Here is a 15,108-nt window from a genome sequence, read left to right as displayed (position 1 = left end):
TATTAGGGAGAGAAGTAGCAGGTTGATCTGCCAGCCGTAACATTAGTTCTATATGCCTTTTTTTTTTTTTTGCATAATGATGTTTATAAACGTTAATATTGTTGTTGCAGATAAAAACACAGATAACATTAAATACATTTTTTTAACCAGTTTAAATGTTGATTATTAGTAACTCGAACGCCTTTATCTAACCTTTACATCCCCCATGTTTGTAGTTTTGTTTAACGCTTTTTGTTCGTGTTTGTAGTTCTGAAGCGAATCCTACACATAGATAGTAAAATACACCAAAGCACAACGGATTGTGGGCAATATCCACACTTCAAAAAACAAACAAACAAAAAAGACAAAATAGTCCTGAAATAGTAGACTATTCGGGGAGTTTTTGCGTACTATTTTTTAACATACTATGCTTTGGGACACACTTATTCTGATGGATAGTAGGCACTTTGGACGCAAGGGATAATGTTCGTGGTCCTGCTCCCACTACTGCAGTTCCTGCACTGAAAAAAATAATAGTTATTATTTACAGAACTGAAGTAACTAATAAAATAAAACATTATAATTACAAAATTACATCAAAAAAATAAAAACGAACACGTATAATATAACTTATAATACAATAATATACTTATAATATAAATATAACTTTTGTGTGTTTTGATATGTGCAATTTTGACATTATTCGTGTATTCGTTAAGCGCCGGTACAGTAAGCGGCGCTGTTTCGCGCAGTCTCTCACAGATCCTACAATGAAGAAACACATTACTATGGCGTCTTAGAACCACTAGCTTTTGCGTTAATACAAACAGTTTGTGATATAAATCGTATTATTAATTCAGAATTTCAAAGAAGGTGAGTGATAATGCAGGAAAGGAGACTAGAATGATCAAAGACTAGCACTGAGTTACATCTAAATAGTTTTCACGAGCCTGTTATTATTTGTTCTGAACATTACTGAAACCAATAGTAATGATAGTAATATCGTCAATAATCCATCGGTAACTAAAACGTAATTAAATGATATGATTGCAATTAAAAGCTAAACAACGTTGAACCAGTACATCACAGACATGGACTGAGTTGCCTAGAGAGCATCTTTGGGCATTATATATATATATATATATATATATATATATACATTCAGTAAAAGCACTGTTCATGACGTCAGTTCGCTGTAATTTGAGGCAGAACTAAGACGCTTTATACTTCATAACATTTACCCTGTCAAACATTTTCTGGAGACAAAAAAATGTGGATCTGATTTAGATAGAACATTCTCCTTTTGTCAGAAGGACACTGAGACTCTTCTTGTATGCAGTTATTCTTCTGAGCTCTGGAAATATGTTAGTTTTTTTAAAGATTTGTTAGTTAGATTTTCTATGAATTCCAAATTTACTATATATGTTGTTTTTGAAGCAGATCCCAAATGCCTGGTTTGTAATAAACCTAATTCTGTTCTTATGTAGATTCTGTATTCACAAATGTAAATTTTTGAACAGTTTAGTTTTTTTAACCAGAGAAAAAAATTATATGCTTACAATTTTAGTTTCATTTTAAGAGAAAGCTCTCAGAACATGTACAATTTTCTACTGTATTTCATGTTTAATTTGGATTGTTCTGTATAATGTCCTATTCTTTCTTTTTCCTTTATTTATTTATCATGTTTCTGTTTTCAGCTATGGTATTGGTTGTTCATGTTTTCTTTCTCTCCATTGCTGTTTTTAATTATTTTGTTGTACCATAGTGTAAACTGATGGTTCAAATAAAGCATATGAAAAAGCTATGCTTTGTGCACTGAATGCTGTGCGCTGCTGTTTGTCTGCAGGTCAGTATGAGTGCTGAGGCGGCAGACCGGGAGGCGGTGAGCGGCAGTCGGCCCTGTACCCCCCCACAGGCCTCCTGGTTTGAGTTTCTGCTTGATCCATCCTTACTGGAGCAGCACCTGCAGGGCCCTCGTCCAGGTTTGCATCTTATGCCTGAACTAGATTCACCACCAAGCCGTGTCATGATTTCTATTGTAGTTCGATTGACAGATGCATTGCCAAAACAATGGCACAAAACCGTGTTTTTGTGTTATTATGAGAGCTATAGAATATTATCGGTTCAGTTTATGAAACCACGACAGGACACAATGTCAGAAAAACAAACAAATCCTCTAACATTGTGTGAAGGAGATTGGATATTATCATGAATTTACCATAGTGAATGTGAAATTTTCTAAGCCAGAGGTCTGTCCTAGTAATATGTGTGCTGTATATTATTTTAAGTTACATGTCATCATGATCTCTGCATGGATAAGATCAATTCCTGTCGTTCCACCTCACTGAATGTGCTGTTTCAATGGGAAACCTGTCAGGTCACAGAATTAAAACCAGCCACAAATGCTTTTCCTTAGTTTCCTGAGATGAGCTTCAGAGTTAAGTTTTATATGGTTTCCACAGATCCGTCTCCCGTTCAGCTCATCGTTCAGTTTCTTGAGCAAGCCTCCAAACCGTCTGTGAATGAGCAGAACCAGGTTCAGCCACCCGCGGACAACCGCAGGAACCGCACACTGAAGCTAATGGCACTCAAAGTTGCTGCCCACCTGACATGGGACTTGAAAGAGCTAGAGAAGGGGTGAGTGGAGATAAAGCATTTGATTTGAATGGTTGTTTTTCCTTTTGAGGGCAATAAACTGATTTTCTGTATTACCTGAAAGAAATCTTTTAATTTTATTGTTATTTGCAACCACCCAGAGTTCCACTTTAACATGCTAAGAGCCTCTCTGGTTAAAATTAAAACACACATTTAGACCAGCCACAGAGCAATGCCTGACCATTGTGGCCACTTGCATTCTTCAGAAAATGTAAAAACTGAAATCTTAGTTCATCTTTAACCAACATTTGCATCTATTCAGCCTTTCATTTAAAGTGTCCTCTTTGTCTTTCTGTTTGATTGACAGTTTGACCATCCCTGTGCTCAATATGTTATTGAATGAGCTTCTGTGTGCCAGTCGTGTTCCTCCTGGAGTGAAACATGTAGATCTGGATTTGTCCACCCTGCCGCCCACCACAGCCATGGCCGTGCTCATCTACAACAGATGGTCAGTGTCACTGTGTAACGGTGCATTCAAGTCCTCCTGGGAAGTGTGTATTTATGATTTGACAAGTCACTTTAGTCAGATGGCGATTTAACTTTTCTACATAAAATTAAATGATTGTATTTTAACTCTCTGCATCTACAAAATGATGGATAAATAATGTTCATCATGTTTTTCCCCAGTTTTATTCAGTTAATGAAGGTGATTTAAACGGAATCATTATATATTTTATAATAATTATACAGTAATATAATATTTTATTTATTACATTGAACAATACAGACACACATCTCTATTCTTTGGCTGCATCCGTTGCATTTGACATGTTTTCTCACTAACACGTCCCCATCTCGTAAACTTGGGGCGTAAAAGGTTTTTTTTAGTTTTCCCACTGGTGATAACGACTTCATTTGTGTTCAACACGAAAATATGATCTATCCGACATGAATTGAATGCATCATAACTGTATGTCATAGCTTATGAAGGGTTAGATAAAACTTTGAAAGGTCTTCTGGATGGCATTTGTCAACCACTTACATCACTGAGACTGCCTTGTTTCAAGAAAAGAAAGAAATGACAGTATACTATGCCTCATGAGGAATTAGTCAATATTGCAATGATTACTTCTCTGAAATGAGACCTTCTCTGTGGTGTATGTGGCCTACAAATGCAAGCCTTGAAATGAGAGAAGGTTTATGTGAAAAAAAAAAAAAAGATAAAACAGCCACTGGATTAGTTTCTGATTGAATTAGCCTTTTGAACTAACTGGTTTAATAAATTACACATTAAAGCAGGGGTCCCTAAACTCTAGAGAGAGAGAGAGAGAGAGAGAGAGGGAATATACTTTACATACTTCTAAAGCAAATGAAAGAAGCAACAAAGAAATCCACCTCTAGTGTATCTTTGAGTTTGCAGCAGATTACAGCTGAATGGTCCAAGAATCTTCAAGCTGATTCTGCTCCAGCCACTTGCTGTGTTTACAGACTAATATGAACTTTTTTCTTTTTCTCAATAGGGCCATTCGTACCATTGTGTTGAGCAGCTTTCCAGAGAAACAGACCAAACCTGGACCACATCAGCTGAATATGTAAGGAAGGAATAACACGGGTGTCAGTGTTTTGTGTTGTGAGCTGTTGAAGTGCTCATAGTGTTTTGTGTTCTGTAGGATGAGTTTGGTGCAGCAGGAAAAGGAGCTGACAGAGAACATACTGAGTGTGGTATGACTGGAATAAGTGCTTTCATAAACTGATATCTGATTGCTCTAGCTTTGGGTTGTGAAAGGAGATTTTCTGGAGATAATTCAAATGAAATAGATAGTGTAATTGAATAACCGCAAAATAAGCAGTGAGGCCTAATACAAGCCACAACTTTCTTCCTTCATGCTGATTTCAAGTACAAAGGATTGATGCATTTCATCGATGTCTGATGTCACGCTTTAAAATGTCATTTTCATTCTCAAAGAAAGCTCATCATAGCCCTGTCACTAGTTTAATATTGTGCTCCTCAGCTCAGAGAGCAGGCCGCAGACTCTATCACGGTGTTAGAAGGAGCCCTGAACATTAAAAAAGACTTCTACATCCACACGCTTCGAACCCTGGACCTGCTAGCTGCTGATCCCAGTACAGCCAATGGAGAGACGGAGTCGTCCACCGCAGGACTGCGCATCAGCGCCGATCACCTGCACTGTCAGGTGTGTCCCACAGCATAGTCCGTCACCACAGTTAACTCTGCCGTAATGTGCTCGTTTGTCATGTGAAGATCTGTTCTTCTGTAAAAGGATTGGTTCATTCATAAATGGAAGTTAGCTGAAATTTTACTCGCCCTCAGGCCATCCAAGGTGCAGATGAGGTTATTTTTTTATTGGAAAAAGATTTGGAGAAATGTAGCATTACATCACTTGCTCAGCAACGGATGCTCCGCAGTGAATGGGTGCCGTCAGAATGAGAGTCCAAACGGCTGATAAAAACATCACAATAATCCACAAGTAATCCACACCACTCCAGTCCGTCAGTTAATGACTTGAGAAGCCAAAAGCTGTGTTTTTATAAGAAATCAATCAAGACGTTTTTAACTTTAAGCATTAACTAATTGCGTGTCCATAATGCATACATTTGCTTTCACCATGAAAAATTAATCAGGAGAGATATATACACCGATCAATCACAATCAAAACTCTTCTAAACAAACATGTCAGTGGATGTGATGTGAGAGACTTTTTCACTGGAGCAAGCATTATTATCAATTATGGACTCACAGTTTGGTCAGACACAAACACACAGCTTTTGGACTGGAGACAGGAGTGTGTATTATTGTGATGTTTTTATTGCCCCAATTATGTTCCCATGCTGAAAAAAACTCATCTAAAATATTGGATGGCAATGGGTAAGAATATTTTCGGGACATTTAGCTTTTTGGTTGAATTCTTTCTTTAAAAGTGTTAATATCTGGCAGGTGCATTACGATCTAGGAGGCATTTACTTTCAGCAAGGCTGTTCTGACCCTTCAGTGTATGAGAAAGCCAGAGAACACTTCAGAAAAGCACGAGAACTGCTAACAAAGGTGAGACGTTATCAAATTAAAAAAGGAAAACTTTCTCTAAAACATTACATGCTGTCATTATTTACTCGCCTTCATGACACAACTGAAATGCAGTTTTGACCAATCAAGCACCCAGGACTGTATTAATCTGAGATAATCCACGTGCATTTCTGAATCATGAGATTTTGTTGTGTCTGATGGCAGCTGGATTCCACCCCATCTCTCTGTTGTGTGGATGAGCAGCGGTTGGCTGGATACTGGAGCGCCTGTAAAACCCTGACCGAAGCCTCCGACCCCAGTGAGAGCCAGCACACCCCGTATGGCCAGATCAGCTGCCTCATGAGGAACCACGATTATGGGGTCAGCAAGTACTCTGTGCACTGTGCTACTATTAAATACTTTCTTATGAAAGGAGTCCCATGATACTCATGTTGATTTAAAAACAGCTCTCCTGAATTTTGGTGACTCTTCTGCACAAACCTCTAGTACATTGCGTATTATACAAGTCACATGATGAATTTCTAATTCAAGAAAGTGAGTGGATTTCACTCTTGCATTTAGGGTTTTTGTTTAATAAGAGTAACATGGTTAAGTATTTTTTCAATTGTATAGTGCTTTTCACAATACATACTGTTTTAAAGCAGCTTTACACACATTGTATAATGAAGAATAACTTTCAAGTCAAGTCACCTTTATTTATATAGCGCTTTAAACAAAAAAGATTGCATAAAAGCAACTGAACAACATTCATTTGGAAAACAGTGTGTCAATAATGCAAAATGACAGTTAAAGGCAGTTCATCATTGAATTCAGTTGTCATCTCTGTTCAGTTAAATAGTGTCTGTGCATTTATTTGCAATCAAGTCAATGATATCGCTGTAGATGAAGTGACCTCAACTAGGCAAGCCAGAGGCGACAGCTGCAAGGAACCGAAACTCCATCGGTGACAGAATGGAGAAAAAAACCTTGGGAGAAACAAGGCTCAGTTGGGGGGTCAGTTCTCCTCTGACCAGATGAAACCAGTAGTTCAATTCCAGGCTGCAGCAAAGTCAGATTGTGCAGAAGAATCATCTGTTTCCTGTGGTCTTGTCCTGGTGCTCCTCTGAGACAAGGTCTTTACAGGGGATCTGTATCTGGGCTCTAGTTGTCCTGGTCTCCGCTGTCTTTCAGGGCAGTAGAGGTCCTTTCTATGTGCTGATCCACCATCTGATCTGGATACGTACTGGATCCGGGTGACTGCAGTGACCCTCTGATCTGGATACAGACTGGATCTGGTGGCTACAGTGACCTCGGAACAAGAGAGAAACAGACTAATATTAGCGTAGATGCCAATGTGTAGTATGTTGAACCCTTCAGCATAGAGCATATTTTATATGCCACCCTGGCACTCTATATCATAGCATACTGTTTAGGAAATTTTTCTGGTTGGTAAATGGTAAAGTCATTTATGTAGATACATAAATCTACATCATTTATTTTTGGTTTCTCCTACAACAGTTGTAGACCTCAGTTACACATTCACTGGAGCTTTACATGCCTATGCATTTGGTGAAATGTGAATTTGTACAACAGTAACCTTTACTGTCTCTGTCTTCTGTCTTTATGCTGTAGGCATTGATCGAGGCCTTCATCAGAGACAATGTTACATTCAGTCTGCCCAACAGCTTCAGACATTCAATTGAGCTGGAGCTTTTGCACAAGCTTCAACAAGGGTGAGATGCTGTTTACATGCTTAATGGACAGTTATGGATTATTATTCCTTCTCTTTAATGGTTCTAACACCGATGAATTGAATAAGTAGATTCAATCTAATTTTCCTTCTACAAAATTCTCACAGAATTAATGTAATTATGTCTTTCCCCATTGAATTACATTAGAAGTGGTTTATTATAATACTTTCTTTTTCTTTCACAAATAGAGATGTAAGCCAACATGTGGTGGTTAGTGACATGCCACATGTCTTTTCCATAGATCCTGTTGTATATTCCTTTGATATATGTGTGTGTGTGTTTTAAATGACAGGGACAAGGCTTTGGAGGAAGTCTGTCATAAACTGTGTGTGTGTAACGCAGTGAGAGATGCACTGGAGGGTGGCGTCCTCAGTGTGTCCTTCCATCAGCTGCTCCTCAAGCCCAGCAAAAACACCATCAGTTTTCTGCTGGAGGTACAAACCTTGCTGTGTCGCTGAATCATGCACATCACACACACTATTCTTTTACTAAACTGATCTAATTCTCAAAGGTCTTCTGTCGAAATAAAAGGCTCTCACATGTGTTGTCTCTCACATGACTCCAGGTGTGTACAAGGTCAATGGAGAAGGAGCACAGGTCGGAAACAAGCACGAGGAAAATGGCTCTTTTGATCAAGTGAGCAGCCTTACAGTTTAAACTTTTTTCACCTTGCCAGACATTTGACTTGATCAGGATCATACAGAATGACCTTTTCTATTTTTATTTATTTATTGCTTTAACATGCTTTTTTTCAAAGGTGGATTTGTTTGAAGTAAATTGTACCATAATAATATACAGACATTGGTGTGGAGAAATTCTGCAGGAGTTTGCAATAACAAATGTATTTTTTTTGTTTTTACCATGTAGTTTAGGTGATGCATAATCTAGTATGTATTAGGTCCTGTTCACCATTTAAAGCATTATCTTGTTTTTGCTGTTGTATTTCTATTAAAATTGTTTAATTGTGTGAAAATACTACAAATATTCCATGATTTAAAAATGTGTTTTCTTGTTTTGATTGTAGGACGGTTTGTAACAGGTTGGAAGATGTTTCTCTGGCCTTGATGGTGTCTTCTCACAAACTCTTTGTGGAACTCCTTCAAGATGAGGAGAAGAAGGTCCTGATGGAGCAGATGAGGAAGAGCTCAGCCACAGTCAACCTCAGTGCCAAACCACTGCCCTCATTCTACGATATACCTGGTAAATCCTGGAGGGCAGGTGTTTAATGAGCATATTCAGTTCTTCATTTTATCATCTGAAGAGCTGTGGTTGCTGTTGGTTGATGTGTTGTTTGTGTGTTGTTCTGACCAGCGTCTGTCAGTGTGAATATCAGTCAGCTTGAACAGCAGCTCATTCTGTCACTGGATCCTCGACACATCAAACAGATCCTCATCGAGCTGCATGGGATGGCCGAACGACCCTTCTGGAGGGTCAACAGTAAGGTCAGGAAACACCACATGATGTTTTCAAGGCTACTCTTATGCCTCATTTCAGAGCATTAAATGTAGATAATCTAGTCTTTAATTAGTGCTGATCGGGTAACAAACTGGATCAGAGTTTCTTTGACACAAATTTGTAGTTTTGCAGTAAACTGAATAATAACTTGTACATTTATTTCACTGGTTTCTAATATCAGTTCATGACAAAAAATGCTTTGTCATGAAACAGTTCAACTTTATAAAAAAATAAAAAATTATAGTTGTTTACATTGACTTCTTTTCTTTTTTACTCTTGCAACTGTAATTTTACTTTCCTGTAGTGGGAGGTTCCTGTTGACTATGTGAATGTCATATTGGCAATAAAAGACAACCTGACACGAGACCTGGTGTACATCCTTATGGCCAAGGGTATGCACTGCATCAGTATAAAGGTGTGTATCTGAACAGCATTCAGTATGTTAACATGCACACCAGAAAGACACTTTTAAGACACAGAAGCAATATTCATGTTGATATGCACTATTGTAGTAATGTGCTTTTAATGTGCTTTTTTAAAGATCATTATTTGGTGTAAAAGAATATGTTGACATGCTTTAATGTTCAAAAAACACATAATTTTTTTAAAATACTGTACATTATTGTAGGTCCTCTATGCCCCACCTCTCTCAAACGTGTCATTTCCTACAAAGTCCCGCCTCCTGACAATAGTAGTTTGTTCTGATTGGCCAACTGACCCAGTGCGTTGTGATTGGCCGGACACAGCAAGCACTCGTCGGAAATGCAACACCCCTTTCCATAATAGCGAGCTTCATCTTACAAAATAAATGTAAATACATTTAATAATGTCTTTAGTTTTACCATCAGTTCAGTCCCGAAAGAGGAACAGACACAGTGATGAAGCTCGTATGTAACTCGTATGTTGCTCTTATGCAAATATTTCCACATAGAGACGTAGATATGTGGGGGCGTGTTTGAATGAGCCATTTTTAATGGGCGTGGCAGACTCTAAATTTTATAAAAAATATCTCTTTGGATTTGAGACTTTGGTTTTTGCAACTTTACAGATCTTCCTTATGAGCCAAGAGCTTGTATCATTCCAAAGAGAAAGGAAAAATTGAGATCGCATCATATGACTCCTTTAAGGAACACAGTTTTCTAGTGCATGGCTTTCTCTACACCTTTTCATAATATGTAAGAATATGCATTTGCAAGCCCAGTAAAGTTGCATCCTACTACAGAAACCCAAATGTGTTAAACCGCTTTCATGTAACTGTGTTAGAAAAATGCTTTTCATATTTACATGATTCTGAATGCTGCTTTCTGCAAAAGCTCTGAAGTATGCCATTTACTTACAACACAGGTGTAGAAGGGGTTAAGACATGCTTTTTAAAGATGTTAAATAATGGCACAAATACCAGTAAACTGACTACTGCAAACTTTAGTGAAATCACCTTGCGTAATTCATCTAAATACTCCCCTCCCATTAATTATGTGTCTGAAAGGGAAACTCATACAAAAGCAAATGCAGTATGGTGGGCTGAAAAATAACTGTCCACAGCTTTTCATAGCTAATGTGTCTTAACTGCATATTAATACACTGCTGGTCTTTAGTAAATCCTGACAGTAGCTTTTGTGAATGCCAAAAGAGGGTTTGCGCTACCTGTTAGTAAAGATAGGCCTTGCTGTTTTAATAGCATTAAAAATGCTTGTTTGAAGTTTATTACAAACACACTATAAGATTAAATATAGAGGAAGTTAGCTGCATCACCTCAGAGGGTAAAATGTTTGGCACTGCTGCATGGATTCACGTCACGATTGTCCCGATTTTAAATCTGGGCGTTTCAGAAGGACCGAAGAGAATAGTTCATATTTTAAACTGGTGAGTTAGTGAGTTCTGAAGCTGCAGCATGTTTTTATTGTAACCTCTGATGTGTGTAAATATCAAGAAAATTTTGATTCTCCATATCATGGCCCCTTTTTAAGTCCAAGAGAAACCAATCATTTTTATCATTTGTATTCATGTGATTCAGGGTGCCACGTTTTTGTAATTCGTATCAAAAACAGGCGAAACTGAGTTTCAGTTAATTTGGCCGAATTTATTTCTGGGAAATATTTCTTTTAAAATTTAGATTTGTTTTTACAAAGCGGCACATAAAGAGAGAGTTTTATGTCAAATTTTTTAAATTAAAGATTACACTTTTTTTTTTTCTCTTCGGCTGTTGCAGGATTTTGTTCACGCTCGTCAGCTGTTCACGGCGTGCCTGGAGCTGGTGACAGAGTTTTCTCCCAAGCTGCGTCAGGTCATGCTCAACGAGCTGCTGCTGATGGAGGTCAGAGGTCACGAGGCATGCGCTGCCGAAGGCAACACGGAGAGACCTCCACCCGACCTGGTCAGCAGGGTCCGTGGATATCTGGAGATGAGGATACATGGTATTACGTCAGCTGTTGCAGACAAATGCTCTCTTAACAGGAGGTCTGATGATCTTAAAATGAACCAGAGCGAAGTCTTTTACACACTCACTTCTGGGAATGTTGAATGCTGGGAGCAAAAAATTTTGACCTTATTCTTTAATAAATTAAGCTTGTTTGGGTTCATGTGCTTATTCTAATTAATCCAGACTGAAGTGCGCTTCATATTTAAGGGTAGGATGCTTTAATTGCTTGTAATGTTCTCCACGTGCACAGATCTCCCGCTACGTCAGATCGTCGGTGAGGAGTGTGTCGTGTTCATGCTCAACTGGAGGGAGAACGAGTATCTGACGCTGCAGGTGCCACAGTCTCTGGTCAACAACAACCCATATATAAAGGTATCTGCACCCTTCCCACAAACACTTCGGTGCTTCATTATTGAAGTCATAGTCAGAAAATCTTTTTATATGAACACATTTTCTATTTGGTGAAGACATGTTCATGTGAGACTTCTCTCAGATCATCTCCTCCTGTGTTTTACTCCTCATGCAGCTCGGGCAGCTGATAGCGTCCACCTGTAAGGAGCTGCCAGGACCCAAAGAGAGCAGACGCACGGCGAAGGAGCTCTGGGAGGTGGTGGTGCAGATCTGCAGTGTTTCCAGCCAGCACAAGCGCTCCAGTGACGGTCGAGTGAGCCTTCTCAAACAGAGAGAGTCCTCGCTGGGCATCCTGCCCCGGTGAGACACAGGGACCCCTCCACTGTACATCGAGAACAACTCTAAAACCTGCCTTAGATGACTTTCACAGGAAAATAAATCAGAGCCTGTTTCAGCATTGCAATAATATATAAAACATGATCACAGCATGTTACATAATTCTCTCTGTTATGTTAATGCATTGTTATATTTGATCTTTTGTTGTGCTTTTAGGAGCAAATTCATGACTTTTATGAAAAAGCTTCGGGTAAGTGTAACATCGTCAAGTAAACAGCATTACATAAAAGTATATTAACTATAGAGAGCTTCCAGTATTAATCTCTCATATAATGTTTGGGGTTGTAGGAGCCACTGGTTTTGACAACGCTCATCTCTCTGTTTGTGCGGCTGCACAATATTGTACGGGTATGTGTTATCAGTGTAGTCGAAGTTAAGATTTAAATTTTTTTGGATTGCAATTGTTTTGGTTGTCACTTTACCCTTTTTATGTCATACTGAAGGATGACTTAAAATGAATTAGTGAAGTAATACAAGTAACCACTGAATAGGTACTATAAAGGGAACATCGGTAGCACTTTATTTTACAGTCCTGTTCCTCATGTACATACTATGTACTTATTATAGTAATTAAATAACTATGTACCCTAAACTGTACCTGAACCTACCCCTAAACCTAACCCTACCCCATGTAGTTACCTTGTATTACCAGAACTTTCTTAGATAAATACACTGTAAGTACACTATAAGTACATGTACGTACATGTACTGTAAAATAAAGTGCAACTGGAACATCTTATTTCTGTGGATTAATGTATATTATGTTTTATTTCTATCTCTCAGGATGATATAGTGAATGAAGTGACAGCTGAGCATATCTCCATATGGCCTTCATCTCTTGCCAAGTATGTCACAACTAAAGAAACGCTGTTAGAAATGCTCCTGTGATTTGATCTGTGGATGTAATGATAGTTTGTGATCTATAAGGTTTGTTTTGATGGTGTAATCTTGGTGTCATGTTCTGATGATGATGATGATGGTGGTGGTGTTGATGCAGTTTACAGTCGGTGGATGTTGAAGCTGTGGTCGTCACGTTGAAGGAGTTGGTGAACTATGCCCTCAGCCTCAACCCCAACAATCAGCTGTGGCTCTGCACGCAGGCCGACATTTACTTTGGTAAGGTGAAGCTGTGTATGAGTGAAACTCGTACTGCACAGATCCAACACTGAGGGCTCATTTCAAGTCAACACTTTAAACAATACATAATTATCTCAGAGCAGCTGTACAGAGTGTTGTGTTAATGCTAAATTCTTTATATTTAACAATTTATAGTTTATAATCACTTAATGAGTGCATGTATGTGGTTATTTTTGTTGGTTAAGTAATGCCTATAAATATCAGGTTTTAAGACTTTAGTCGTATCACCCAACCTCAAGCAGTTCAACTTAAAAGTAAACTTAAAGTCATACTATAATACTTTGATTTACTCAAAGTCTGATGTAACTATAACATACGGAAGTATAAAATATTTACGTTTCGTCTTCATGAAAATATTGAAATATGTACACAGACCCTGAATGTTGAATGCTGAATGTTCATAATTCTTTAGTAAAAGAAGTTTAAATTACTGCATTAATGTTTTGAGTTTTAAACTATTAAAAACTCTAGGCCGAGTCTGTCAGATGCACAGTATTTAAGAGAGGAGTTCATAGAGATGCATTGATGGGTCATCTTTTTAAACAAAGCATACACATCCGTTTTTTTGTTTTGTTTTGTAAACGTCATGCCAAAAGTTCAGTTTTAAATAGGCCAAATGCTAAAAGAATTAATAATTATATAAATTTTTGTTCTTTCAGTGACCAACCAGTATTCTGCAGCGATGCACTATTACCTGCAGGCAGGGACCGTGTGCTCCGATTACTTCACTAAACCGGTTCCTCCTGATGTCTACACCGACCAGGTGCTGGAGATCTGCACAACACTGTTGTGAACGGAGAAAACTTTCATTTCTAGTTTTGGTTTGGTAGTTAAGTGCCCTGTGGAGATGTGACTGTGACACAAGGCTGAATGTTTCTGCAGGTTCTGAAGAGAATGATCAAGTGTTGCTCGCTGTTGAACTGTCACACTCAGGTAACGAACCGCATCGGTGTACTGCCACGAGCCTCGTTTCAGATGAATGCATTGGCTGATACATGCTGTCATTGTGTGCACTAAACAGGTGGCAGTTCTGTGCCAGTTTCTGAGGGAAGTGGACTACATGACTGCATTTAAAGCTCTACAAGAGCAAAACAGGTGAACCCGCAATGCATCATACAAAATAGTTCAGAAACTTTCTTTTCAGAAAGGATCTTCATTGCATTTGTCTCCCTTTCTCATCAGTCATGACTCTATGGATTCGTTCTATGACTACATCTGGGATGTGACGATTCTGGAGTATCTGACGTGTATCCTTTCTAAAGAAGACACAAGATTTGAATAACCCTGTTTTACAGCACATCTGATGTTTTCTGTCCATTGTTTAACCATAACTTTTGCCTTCAGACATTCATCATAAACGAGGAGAGGGTGACAAAAGACAAGTTGCGGTAACCTGATTCATTTATCTGTTGATTCAAGAATCAATTATGCCACATACAGTTTCTAAAACATTTATTGTAGATAGTGTAGAAATGCAATCTAACTATCTTACAGTGCAGATTCAAAGCAAGATTTGTACAAAAGTTGCTTGATTTTCAGGTGGAATAATTGAACATCAGAAGCTAATGATGGTCAATGTCTTTGAACACAGATCAAGGCCATCGGACAGACAGAGTTAAACTCCAGTAATCCAGAGGAAGTCCTGCAGCTTGCAGCCCAAAAAAGGAAGAAGAAATTCCTACAGGCCTTGGCTAAACTCTACTTTTAATTCATTCCAAAAGACCTTTTGTTTTGTTTTTTAACTGGGGAAAAAAAATTATCACACAACCTTTTTCAAATAAATATTCCTATGCTAATTCATGTTGTCTCCTATTTTTTTATGTACAAATGTGTGTGTGTGTGTGATTTTTACGATTAAATGTCAATCAGGAATAATCAAATGCACAATGTAATGCCTTTGGTAAAGTTGAAAGTAGTTTATATATTTTAAACATCTTACAATTCTATATACAAATGTATACTTAAATTATGCTGTATAATAAAAAGAAAACTGTGCCCACAGG

The 15,108-nt window shown here is 38.2% G+C and overlaps 1 protein-coding gene across 1 annotated transcript; it reads left to right on the top strand.

The window, feature by feature from the left end:
* The first annotated feature begins 718 nt into the window (after window positions 1-718).
* ints8 (integrator complex subunit 8) lies at window positions 719-14,905 on the top strand. The gene is made up of 28 exons (XM_026214670.1): window positions 719-852; window positions 1,826-1,961; window positions 2,442-2,616; window positions 2,942-3,082; window positions 4,095-4,166; window positions 4,245-4,296; window positions 4,587-4,769; window positions 5,531-5,638; window positions 5,822-5,977; window positions 7,229-7,329; window positions 7,640-7,781; window positions 7,913-7,983; window positions 8,372-8,547; window positions 8,659-8,789; window positions 9,107-9,217; window positions 11,012-11,216; window positions 11,472-11,593; window positions 11,748-11,932; window positions 12,125-12,158; window positions 12,257-12,316; window positions 12,752-12,813; window positions 12,966-13,084; window positions 13,765-13,868; window positions 13,988-14,038; window positions 14,127-14,200; window positions 14,288-14,352; window positions 14,450-14,493; window positions 14,697-14,905. Exons 2-28 carry the CDS (start codon window positions 1,832-1,834, stop codon window positions 14,811-14,813), a joined length of 2,991 nt encoding a protein of 996 aa, XP_026070455.1. The 5' UTR covers window positions 719-852; window positions 1,826-1,831; the 3' UTR covers window positions 14,814-14,905.
* Window positions 14,906-15,108: the final 203 nt, after the last annotated feature.

Source organism: Carassius auratus, chromosome 3 (assembly GCF_003368295.1).
Source record: "Carassius auratus strain Wakin chromosome 3, ASM336829v1, whole genome shotgun sequence".
Classification (NCBI taxonomy): Eukaryota; Metazoa; Chordata; class Actinopteri; order Cypriniformes; family Cyprinidae; genus Carassius; species Carassius auratus.
The sequence above is the reverse complement of the archived record's forward strand: the minus strand, read 5'-3'. Positions and strand labels throughout refer to the sequence as shown.

What these genes read in the sequence shown, in the direction of transcription:
- ints8 (XM_026214670.1), top strand. Translation starts at nt 1,832, where the DNA reads ATGAGTGCTGAGGCGGCAGACCGGGAGGCGGTGAGCGGCAGTCGGCCC. An exon ending in GTGCTCATCTACAACAGATG is followed by an intron (nt 3,083 to 4,094) that starts GTCAGTGTCACT and finishes TTTTCTCAATAG; the next exon opens with GGCCATTCGTACCATTGTGT. An exon ending in TCTGGAGGGTCAACAGTAAG is followed by an intron (nt 8,790 to 9,106) that starts GTCAGGAAACAC and finishes ACTTTCCTGTAG; the next exon opens with TGGGAGGTTCCTGTTGACTA.